The sequence below is a fragment of the Trachemys scripta genome, chromosome 13, assembly GCF_013100865.1.
Source record: "Trachemys scripta elegans isolate TJP31775 chromosome 13, CAS_Tse_1.0, whole genome shotgun sequence".
NCBI classification, from domain to species: domain Eukaryota; kingdom Metazoa; phylum Chordata; order Testudines; family Emydidae; genus Trachemys; species Trachemys scripta.
Window position 1 is genome coordinate 14,555,971 of NC_048310.1, and position 12,512 is coordinate 14,568,482.

General features: G+C 42.2%; 1 protein-coding gene across 1 annotated transcript in view; it reads left to right on the forward strand.

Moving 5' to 3' along the window:
* Positions 1-5,462: 5,462 nt before the first annotated feature.
* The window catches only part of ADAMTS18 (ADAM metallopeptidase with thrombospondin type 1 motif 18), a 103,994-nt gene continuing 96,944 nt past the window's right edge, over positions 5,463-12,512 (forward strand). Inside the window, exons 1-2 of the mRNA XM_034788885.1 lie at positions 5,463-5,990; positions 7,836-8,152. Of these exons, the coding sequence (XP_034644776.1) occupies positions 5,636-5,990; positions 7,836-8,152 (672 nt within the window). The 5' untranslated portion in view covers positions 5,463-5,635. The remainder of the gene's footprint in view (positions 5,991-7,835; positions 8,153-12,512) is intronic.

Here is a 12,512-nt window from a genome sequence, read left to right on the forward strand (position 1 = left end):
GCAGGGCTGACATTAGACTTTCTGGGGCCAGAAAGTCTAATGTCAGCCCAGAAAGTCTAAAGCCAAAGCCCAAACACATGGGGCTGAAGCCCAGGGCCCAAGGTCCGCCACCCAGTGCTGAAGCCGAAGCCTGAGCAGCTTAGCTTCACGGAGCCCCCTGTGGCATGGGACCCAGGGCAATTGCTCTGCTTGCTACCCCCTAACGCTGGCCCTGGCTTTGATTTGCAGGAAAAAAGAAAAAGGTTGAGAACCCTTGATCTAGCAGTCTTTGGTTGGGTCCTGGCCCCAGCCATGCCTTCTTTCAGTGAGCTAGCACAAGAAATCTGCTCTCCCTCACAGCCTCCTCTCAACTGAGCTGTCTCTCTTCTTTTAATGCCCCCCCTCCAAGCCTGACAGCTCTTGCAGATGAAGCAGGATGGGGCTAATTGAGCCCAGAGCATCTCATTAACCCTTCCATGGCCAGTGTGGGGTTTGTACACTCTTATATCACACACTTTCCCCCTCATAAAAGTTCCCAGGGTCAGTTCTCCTCCCCGCACTCCTGGGTGAAATTCTCTGTCCTGTGTTATGCTGGAGGACAGACCAGATTATCAGAATGGTCCCTTCTGGCCTTAAAATCTATTAATCTATGAATTGATTATAAAGAGAATACTTTTCAAAGTCTTCACTTTTCAGGATGCCTAAGAGGGTCTTGACTAAGACGCTGCTCTGTGCAAAGGGCTTGATTCTGCAAGAGTCTGGAGCCAAAGAGTGCTTAGCACTTCATGAAAGCGCCCTGAGCCCTGAAGCATCAAGCCCAAAGAGCTCTTAGAGAAACAGCTGGGAGAATACCTCAAAAAATTCTCCCAGTATATTGCCCTTTTGAATACAAAGCCCACTTGCTTTATCATTGCTCATGCCCTGGTTGTGTTTGACTACCAGGAATATTCCAGCCAATGTGTTTCCTAGTAGGAAATGATCATGGAAACAGCTGATTGTAAGTAAAATTTGCAGAAAACAAATGCTGAATTAGCAAATGCCAGTCTTTGCTCTGATTCTAATAATTACAGTCCTCCATTCAGGAAACAGAAACAATACTATGTGACTTATGTGTCCAATCATAAGTAGCCATCATTGCCCCATTTTCAAATTTCATCACATCAAACTAATCACAAACAAGAAGAACAAAAATTAATGGTACAAGTAATCCAGACAGATTCTGAACAACAAATATACACATGAAAAAAATCAAACTCCTAGATAAATTGCTGAAAGAGGAAGAGGCTAAGACTGTAAAATAATGTAGTGCTATGAATTATCACTCAGCTCCACTCAGTGGCAACGCATGTGTTGTATGATAAAGAATTTGGTCTAACAAAGAAGCCAAAGCAAACACAATGGCACTTATAGTCAGGGCATATTTGTTCTGCATGCTTGTCAGTCCTGTTCCTGTTAATGTGAGTTCTGAATGTGTTTACAGCCCGTTATCATTACCCGACTGCTAGCACTCATGGATTCTTAGGGGAAGCGTTAAATAAGCAAAAAGTCAAGAAAAAGGAATATTTAAAAATGAGGAAAAAAGAACCAATTGTTTAAAACCAACCAACCAGTCCAATGGACTAGACGGTGACTTGAACTTCCTTTGTACACTAGGAAATATTTGAGAGTAAGAATCCCCTTACATCTCCCCATTGGCTACCCAAGGTATTGGGTGTGGGTGTGTGCGTGCAAGGGTAGACAGAAGAGCAATTTGGAAAATTTTCATCAAAACAGTTTTCTGTGGGAAAATTCCATTTTGACAAAAACAAAATTGCGCTGATTCTGATGAAATTGCATTTAGAAAAAATGTACTTTTTGAATGTCAAAATAACCTGTTTTGACATTTTCAGAATTAAAGGTTTTTTATTTGTTTAAATGACTTTTCATGGTAAAGTTTACTATATTTTATATTAGTGTGTATACATATATATATAAAATTAAAAAGTAAAAAGGGTCAACTTGAAACATTTCACATTTATTGAAATGAAATGTTTTAATTTACACAAAATTATTTCTTTTAACTTTTTTGCACTTTTTTTTTTTAACTTCAGCTTTTAATCTGGGGCAATTGTTTTCCCCCAAATTTGATTTTTTTTTTTTGGTGGGATGGAAAATCCATTATCTGCCTACCTCTAATACACATAGGTAGGCATCTTCTTGCACCTGCCCAAAGCAAATAGAGAGAGAGAGACCATGGGGAATTGGTGGAAGCTTGGCTCTACCTCCACAAGTTGTTGACCAGAGCAGCTGAGGTGGGAGTGCGGTAGTCACTGACAGCTGGCATAGGCCATCAGTAAACTACTGCTCCCCAGAACCAGGGAGAATTGTGATTCACTGAACTGTGGTATGTTCCAACAACACTCTTCATTATGGGCTGTATCCTTGTGACAAAATTTACCCCAAGGACAGTGTTTAATTTGTAATGAAAGAGGTACAGGGGCTCAAGCAATTTTTTACATTCACAACTGATGCAACAAGCCTAGAGATGCTGGGGCTAAGCCCTGGCACAAATTAAGCCTGGCCCAAGGACGATATTATTATTTGTATTATTGTAGTTCCTAGAGGTCATTGTACACACAGGCAACAAAAGATAGTTCCAGCCCCAAAAACACTTACAATCTAAATAAGAGACAAGAGACAACAGGTGAAGACAACAAATAGTCAGGGGGAAAGCAAAGTAATAACGAGACAAAACCAGGGAGCATGAAAAGTAGTGGTAACTCCAGCTGCCTAAACAGAATAACAAGTTCAATAACTGATTACATCAGTATATATATTATATACACCGCATATAATTCAGATATGGGGAGAATATGGGTTGACGATATGAATTGAAAATTACTGAATAGTCACTGCAAAAGTGTAGTGAAGTGATCATCAAGGGGTTAACTGAGTTACGAAGTGTATTACATGTTGGACACATGCGCCACCCTTTCCTTATTTGAACTTCCTGTTTAGTTAGTGGGTGTTTGTAGTTCAATAAAGCAGCATGTTCACAACCTGCAGTAATGTGCAATTCCTGTGCATTGGGCAGTCCCTTTACAAAATGAAACTGGTATGTGTCCTTAATTTCATGATCCCAGAAAGATGTAGGTTTAGCAAGGTGCATCATTTTGCTACCTTGAGTCACAGTGTGATGTTTTTCTACTCTACCTTATTATATGGTAATTCTGTTTGCCCTAATTCCTCCTAATATTTGGGAAAATTGTACATACAGTCACACAATGATTGAATCAGTTCTCTTCTTTTATTACTATTACAAACTGAATGTGCTAAATCCCCAAGGTGAAATCCTGTCACCACTTATATAAATGGCAAAACTTCAATGGGGCAAAGATCTTGCACCTAGCACTAGTGGTTATAGGTTTTTATCAATTCCCCTGCCTGCTGCAAAAATTGTATTTTTTAACTCTGTAAATAAAATAAATAAAATTCACAGCAGCACAACCTACTGAAAACAACCAAACACACCTGTACAGCCAGAAGACACAGTAGGTAATGGACAGTTGTACATAACTGGTCAAATGTATATCTTCTTCTATAGGCCACAATTCTGCAAGGCACTTAAGCATGTTTTTTAAGTGAATTTCTGAACTGGGGCCATGGAAAACTTGCATCCAATGATTTCTTTTGAATGTTCCCAGCGGGAATCACAGAAAGATCTTGAAGGTTCAGACAGAAGAAAAGATTGTGTGGTAATATATTTAGCAAGGTGATAATGCAAACCACTGGGAAATATAGAGAGGTGAAGGGGAAATTACATTCCCTGGCTGGGGAGTTATGTAATGTTTATAGACAGGAAACAGTCGGGGATATCCCCCTGGTCTGTGTGTCCAACCTCCTGCCCTCAACCAATTACAAAGAAAGCTCTGGTGAAGAGGTAGATAAAAGGCATGTCTTCTCAGATATAAGTTTTCTCCTTACTAGGTATTGGTGGTACTGCCAACACTCACCTCAGACTCCATGTTGCTCCCTAGCCTGTGTGCCAACCTGAGCAGCTCTTCCTCTAGGAGTGGCACAAACTACCAACTGTTTATTCTCACAATGTGATCTTTGAACAGGGCTTGAGTGAGATTTTGGATGTCCCAGTGAGATACACATTGGAAAACCATCCAGCACAAAAGGAAGGTCATGAGATGAGAGATGCTTCTCAAAGTGCAGCCAAACACATCATAAACGAGTTTTGTATCAATGAGGGAAGTCAGCTTCTTTATGGAAATCAGCATTCAACATTACAGTCCTCTCTTTCAATACTCCTGTTGTGGCTATATTTCTCTCTCCCCCTCTCCCCCCCACCATATAGTCAAATGAATGAAAAATAAGGGTATTCGCTCTCCAAATGAAGGAGACTCAGAAAGCTGGATTGTTATTACGGTGCTCTTTCTCCTAAACCAGCCAGGTTAACCGTGTGCTTGTGCACAATCCCAGCTCAATGATCTCCCCCTCCCCTGGCTTTTTTTTTTAAATTTGGAAATAATTACAAATATTTGTGCTAATGCTGATAACGAATAGCCCAGTTACAAATCATAACTAACAATAAGGCAGAGACGGTTGTATTACCCTAGCCCAGGGGTCGGCAACGTTTGGCACGCGGCTCGCCAAGGTAAGCACCTTGGCGGGCCGGGCCAGTTTATTTACTGCTGATGCAGCAGTTTCGGCCGATCGCAGCCCCCACTGGCCGTGGTTCGCCGTCCCGGGCCAATGGGGGCGGCGGGAAGCCGCGGCCAGCACATCCCTCGCCCGCACTGCTTCCCGCTGCTCCCATTGGCCTGGGACGGCGAACCGCGGTGAGTGGGGGCCGTGATCGGCCGAACCTGCCACGTCAGCAGGTAAATAAACTGGCCCGGCCCGCTAGGGTGCTTACCCTGGCGAGCCACGTGCCAAACATTGCCGACCCCTGCCCTAGCCCCTGCGAGCCAGTCAGGGACCCACATTGTGTTAGGTGCTGTACAAACACAGAACCAAAAGACAGTCTGGGATTTGCACTGGGTGTAGGGATAATCATGCCTCACGCTTGTGTAGTCTCCTCTGCCTGAGGCTCTCAGGGTGGGTTTGGTGGGGGCACAGCGGGGTAAGCTGGCATGGCAAGGGTAAGGATCCAGGCTAGCTCCCACCCTCGGGCCCATTGAAAATCAATGGGGGGGGGGGGCTTCCTGTTTATGCCAGAGCTAAATTTTTCCACCCCCTCAGTGAGTTACCGAAAGGGTCACCCAGCAGGTCAGTGCCAGACTCCAGCGGAACCCAGGTGTCCGGGGCATCCCCCCGCCTCTCCCCCCTTACCCCGGCAGCTCGGAGCACACGCGGCTCCCGCAGCTGGGGAGGGAGGCTCGCGCAGCCGCTGCTGCCTCCGGATTGGCCCGCGCCCGCGCTCCCCCTCCCGCGTCCCCCAGGTCTGAGCGGAGCCGGGGAGCTGGAGCCGGGGCTGTCATTTGTCGGCAGCAATTTAAACCCTGCGCGCCGGCCGTGGCTACCCGCGAGCCTCTCCATGGGAGCCTCCGCCCCGGGGCACGCTGCGGGCGAGGCGGTGGCTCCGCAGTAAGCGATGCGGGGCTAAGAGCCCATGTGACCATGCGGGAGACCCGGCCGCTCCTGCTGGGTATCTGTGGGAGCAGGTAACATGCGAGGTGCCCGGAGGATCATGGACTGGTTCCTGCTCTTCGTGTGGACGTTACCTGTGGCGGTTCTCAACAGCAGCTCCATGCAATTCCTGACCATCCTGTGGCTTGGCGGCATTGCAAAGGCAGGTCGAGAGCACTTTCTTTTGCCGTCGCCTGGAGTGCGTATATGCCAGGTCGCGGAGCCGTTTCTGGTGCCTTCTCCCTCCCCTTGTCCAGTGACTCTCGCCCAATACCCCCTTTTCTCTCTTTTTCTCTCTCTCTTGCAGACCCTTCAGTTGTGCTGCCTCTGTTGCGTGTCTTTTGCAGCAGCTTTAACCAGTGACAGCAGCAGCAGCCTCAATGGAGTGAATCATGGTTTGTGTCTATATCTATGTCTATTTTAAAAGTGCATGCAAGCGTCTTTGTGAAACGGAACATCCAACCTAACCCACAAATGTTGGTCCTTCTTTTCAATGAATAGAAACTGAACCCAGGCATGCTGCTGTAAGCCTACATGCAGATTTAGTATCTCTGGAGCATGGGCAAAATAAATAGGGCACAAGCTGAAAAATTAACAATAACAACAGAGACTATTTTTAAATGCCAGGAAAATAAAAAAGAAATGGCAAAGAAACAAAATTTCCATTCAATTATGGAAAAAAATAATAGAAAACCAGGGGGAAATAAACCATGCAACCCAGGCTAAGGGATTGTAACAATCCAGGAAGGAAAAACAAAAAAACAAAAACAACCACCTTGTATAAACAGGATTATTTTGTTGTTGTTGTTCCCACGTGGCAAAAAATAGTGTTTTGATGTTGTTACCTTTTGGAAGCTTGCAATATCTCTCTCTATATATTTGCACTTGCTGAGAGTGATAAGTACAGTGCAGTGCACACAGGTTTCAGGAAGGGAAAATACTGCTGCAACCCATGTCTGCTGGGGGATTCCCTTCTTCCAGCAGCTGCTTGCATTTTTGGCTACCAGCCTGCTTAGTATCCTGAGCTTCTGCCATTGATTAACACCACTTAAGGAAAGTGAAAGCCCTTGATGTATTGTTTCCACTGTCTAGAGCAAAAAGAAACCTATCACTGGCTACGTTTTCAGTGTAATATGCACCCAATAAAATCCGTTCAAGGCAAGGAGATTAATAGTATGCAACATCGGCTACTATATAAGAACATATTTTTGTGCTTTATAAGGATATATTTCAATTTAAGAAAAAAAAATTATCATCAAAGATAGGGATATCTTTAGGCATTCTGACCAAGATATACATCAAAAGGTAAGCAGTGTTAGGAAGTAGGCTACTTAATATAGTGTTTTAATGTAAGCCATGCTGTCACTTGCAGGAGTACCTGCAGTCCTGATTCAGCAAAGAACTTAAGTATGTACCCAATTTCAAGAATGTAAGTAGTCATCACCCTGTGAGGAGATCAATGGGACTACTCATGTGTTTAAAGTTAGGCACATGCTTAAACACCTCACTGAATCAGGCTCTATATTCTTCTCTTCTCCAGATATTTTGAGTTGATCGTATTTTTCTTCTCCGAGATATGCACAGAATTTCTTTCACATAATTTAGCCAAAACAACTGAACGACTGAATAAAGGTTATGAGATAGTATGTAATCTCTTTCGGCTGAAGGTCAGTTACGATTTGAAACCTAGTCTAATCATGACACTACAAAGAGATGAGGTCTGACTCTGTTAAGGAATTAATAAATTAATCCTTTAATCCAGTTGAACAAATGGAACAATTCTACATAATCTGTTAAACCAATACCAATGCTATAATATTTGCTACACTCTTGGAAAAAAATAACAACAACATACAAAAACCCACTCTTCCCATGTGACAGCAATTAATATAGGGGGAGGGGGAAAATCTATTGACTTGTTGGTGATGACAAATGTCTTCACAAGAGTGACTGTGGGAAAGTTCACAGCTATGATAGTCTGTCCCTCTCAGTGGGGCAGAAAGAAAACAAACACTGTATTAGAGTCTGTGTGACTTACACGGAACAGCTTGGAGTTGCTTTAGATGAATTTATGCATGCGTTAGATACATATAGCCCTTGGATCATTGGTGCCATGCCCTAAATGAGGAAACTTCATGCCACAGTGAAAGTCTGCTGCATAAATGAGCGCTATGTTAAAAAATGACATACGCTTTATTCATTGAGTACAAAGGCTGATGGTCAACATTTTGCCATTACAGATTACGTATTTGTGACACCTGTCGAAGTGGATTCCAGTGGATCATACATCTCACATGATGTTTTGCACAGCATTAGGAAAAAGAGATCAACTCACAATTCAAAGAGTTCCTTGCACTACAAATTTTCAGCATTTGGACAGGAACTGCACTTAGAACTTAAACCTTCTACCATATTTAGCAACAACTTTATTGTCCAGGTACTTGGGAAAGATGGCGTCACAGATTCTCAGGAACGTGAAGTTGAGCGGTGTTTCTATCAGGGATTTATAAGGAACGATAACACCTCTTCAGTAGCAATATCTACATGTGTAGGCTTGGTAAGTGTTTCGTTAAAGCAAATTTAGCATTAGATTTTCATATGCAGAAAATACTGATTTTGATTAAGTTGTCAGAGTCCTGAAACATACAGCATAGTTTTCATGCCATGGACTATTTTACAGATTTTCCTATCATCATTAGCTGAACTAGCAACATCATGTTTAACAAGAGAGCTTTAATTATAGATGATAAACTCTGTCTTTGTCTCATTACTGGTGGGTTTTTTTGGGGGGGAGGCAATTTTAAAGAAAAAAACCCAGTTTGATGGCAGAGGTGTGTAATAAATCCAGGAGAATTTTCATCCATTCCCCGAGCATGCATGATAGCAGTATACGGTGTCTAATTGCTCTGATAAGGTAAATGCCCTTCTTGCATTTGTGAGTAGTCCGTATTCTTGCTTCTGTATTTGGACTACTTATGCAGTAAAATTTGCAAGATCAGGCCATAAAATTATGAGAAAAAATAAACATTATGTCTAGGATTGTCAGGTGCTTGAGGGAGAAATCTGGCACCCAACTCTCATTGAAATCCAATAGGAGTTAGGTGCTTAGCTACCTTATACTACTTTTGAAAGTTTCAGCCTTCATTGATTAAAAGGTCTTAATTGGTGAACCCTGTTCTGAGTGTAAGTATTTTGCTTGCAGTATTTGCTGTTTACCACTGTGTTTTCCAAAATGATGAAAAAAAATCTTACTAACAGAAACTTTTTTTAGACTACATTCTACATTGTTTTATCCCTAAGGAAGTCTTCATTGATTCATTGGTACAATGCAAAAGAACATCAACAGAGTTGAATAGCTCTTGTTATGTCCTAGGATAAAGGTCTTGCTTTCCATGCAATCCTCCTAGAAAAAATGGCTGGTGTGCACCGTGGTAAATATTTGGATTGAAGCAATAACATTCATAGCATTAGAGTATCTGAGGGGATACATGGCTTATGAGGTCAGTTACGATCTGAAATCCAGATGAGGCGTTGAGTGAATCTCCAATTCCTTCATTGCAAGGATACTTGGATATATGACAGTCACTAATGTATGACAAGACAGAAGAAAGATGCATTGAAAACATTCATTTACTTTGAAAATAAATACAGTTGCATTTAGCATTTTTATATTCAGCTCCCTGGAAATGGTTGGTCCATAAGGAAGAACTGTAGGATGTTGAGTGCTGCTTGAAATGGGCTGGATTATACTTTGAATGCCATGTTGCTTTTTCTTTGTTAGATGATGCTAACTCCTTTTAGTAGCTGTTACTATGTCATCCAAGCAGTTGGGACAGGGGCTTTTGCAGCAGGTGCTGGGAGTTGGAATGAAGTTTTCTTTGTTTTTTGTTATGTTTGTAGTGCTGATGATATCAACAATGACTGAGGTGTTGGTTTTGTTCTATTAGAGTGGCTTCATTTCTATGATCACTAACTTTCTTTATATTTGTTTGTAAACCATTTTCACTTCCCGTCATGTTTGTGGTTCCTCTGAGGTAGATACCATATCACTGACAATTCTTACATTTTGTTATTACATTGTTACATTGGGTAGGCTTTGTATTTAACAAATACATTATTAGAACTATGTGGAATAATGTTGAAATGTGTTGATTCTTGTCTGGAGAACCAGGGCTCAAGTCTGCCTTAGGTCACAGGGAAACTGAGTTTAGCACTTTTACCTTAGTCTGAGATAGACCTTTGGTCTTGTACCACTGTCTCGCTGTACAAAGTGTCATGACTGGCAGTCTTTGCTTAGGAGACACCCAGAATTTGAACAGAAGGGAGTAAATATTGTGATTGAATTGATTTTATTTTGGCAGAGCATGAGGTGCTTTCCAGTACCAGGCTGTCTCCAGTCCTGTCCATGACTTTTCTGAATTACAAGGCTCACTAGATTTGCCCTAATAATAGATATTTTAAACTGACAATTGTAATTCATCTTCACTCATAACCTACTCCTAACATGTTATTAAAACTGCAACCATGCTTTTTTTCCAACCATATAATAACTTCTACACAACAAATGAATAGTAAAAATAATCAACAAAATTCTCAGTTCCTGAGTTTAGTGGGCTGCTTGGCTTAGAAATATGCCATCATCTGTCTGTAATGAAAACACCAAAATCTTTGATTGTAATCCAAATTCAGTAATCATACATTACGTCTGGACGCTGTGCTGTGATCAAGGCTGCCTCATGAATAGCCTCTATATCCTCTTTGCACCAACTACTTTTGTCACTTGGTTGCCCTTCTTTCCTATTTGCTTTGTTCACTGCAATTAAACCGAAAGTGGTGTTTCTTCTATATGGTTGGTAGCACTAATCTTTCCATTGTTCCTTTCATTAGCAGTAGCTTCCCTACAATAAAACTGCAGTGACCCATTCTTTCAAGCCTGGAACACCACAATGTGATTTGGAAGCAATTGCATTTCAATACACTACAGGGACTCTTTGATCTAATTTTGTGGATGACCTACAGTATTCAGTCATTCAGTTGTCTGTTATGTGCCATTGCCTGCGGAGTGGCAATGGACTGTTAGGTTGAGTGACCCCAGTCGAACAGTAAAAAGGAGCAAGGATTTGTTGCTTTGCTGTAGACTTGCTAAGAGAAGTTTACATGGAACTATATGTACCTCAGCAAAACCTTGGCATATAGCTTAGCAAGTAATAAAATAGTAGACCCACATATATTTTTTTCATGTTATTTGTAGACTGTGACCAAATTTTGCCTGCTGTATTAAAGTCAACTCAGGTACATGGATGTGACAGAGGGCAGAATTTGGCCGATGCCTTTCATTTGAAAAGATGGAAACTCTTATGTTCCTAATGTCTTCCTCTTTGCCTCCCTAATACCCACATTGCCCTCATCAACCTTATGCGCGCACGTGCACTCTCTCTCTCTCTCTCTCTCCAGCTTTGCCCAGCACTCTGATGACATCACCCTGTCTTTAATCCTCCCCCTTTACTCCCCATTATGTATATACAGATTGTGTGTGTACTTGTCTGTAAGCTCGTTGGGACAGGGACTGTCTGCACTGTCTGAAGAACAGGGAGTTTAAGTGATTCATCTGAGGTCACCCAGTCAATCAGTGCAGAGTAGAAGAGAATCCAAGTGTTGTAACTCCCAGTCATGTCATTCTTAGTAATCCGCTATATTTGTCACATGTGGATTTACAGAGTAGGACACATTCCCCAGCTACGCCAGTCCCCTTTTCCCCTATAAAGTCAAACCACCATAGAAAGTTTACGCTGTTGTACAATACACGAGGCACTGAAAGTAGGGAAGGTTGTGAATGGCTTACTCATTTGTAATCACTTCTCATTTCTGTGGCTGTTACTTTCTCTGTTGGGAGATACTGCGTAAGAAATGTAACGTAAATGCCTCTGGAAGAGAAACCTGGAGAGAGAGATGATTTTTATATTGGTGTCTGACTAATAGGAGTTCTCCCACGACTGGTCATTTTGGCGGTTTCCCACAGCTAGTTTAAGTTAGTGAAAAGACTGCCTTTGACTTCAGTGGGCTTTGGAACAGGACCCTATCCTTGGGGCCAAATTCAGCACTAAGCAAGTGTGACACCACTGAGGCTAGAGGAGTTGCACCTGCTTACGCCAGAGCTGAATGTATGCCTTTCTCTCCCTTTTATTTACGTACCTCAATTAGGGTAGCGAAGAGCCAGCTTCATGCATTAGCCAGTGCCCTCCTTTGTTTTTGGTAAGATGTGATTGAATCTTTCATTACGAGGGGCCTCTTTCTCTTGTCTCAAGTTCTGTTGTGTTTGCTGGTGTCTAGTCAAGGGAAGAGAACAAGGAGGAAAGGATGAATCATGTTACAATCACTGAGCTGTCAGCAGAGTCTGTGAATAAAAGGGTGGTTGTAGCACAGAGATAAACAGGAGATGTATTAATTCAGTGGGAGTTGTGTGTGCATGTCTGAGGGGAGGACTTAGTTCACAGTATCAATGAAGCCACAAAATTAAAGCTTCTCAGTGCAGTCTGGCCACCAAAGAGGCTTGCAGGGAGAGTCATGCGCTTGTGCAACTGAATGACTGAGAAGAACCCCATATTAGCATTATTGAAGTGACTCCAACAACACCTGTTACTAGTAAAGGTTGCGTTTTACGTCCAATTAAATATACCAAGACAAATCCCATGGTACTTATTCAGTCAAACTGCCAGTGGAATCGATGGGCCAAATTCTGTTCTCACTTACACTGGTGTATATTGAAATTAACTGTTGATTGCATGAAGTTGCTTTAGGCTTATACAGGTGCAAAAGGACAGAATTTAGTCCAGTAGGAGGTTTGGATGATTAGAAACTGAGGAAGGAACTGAAGATTTGACTCATTCCCAATAGCATTATTAGTCTATCCATGAGTC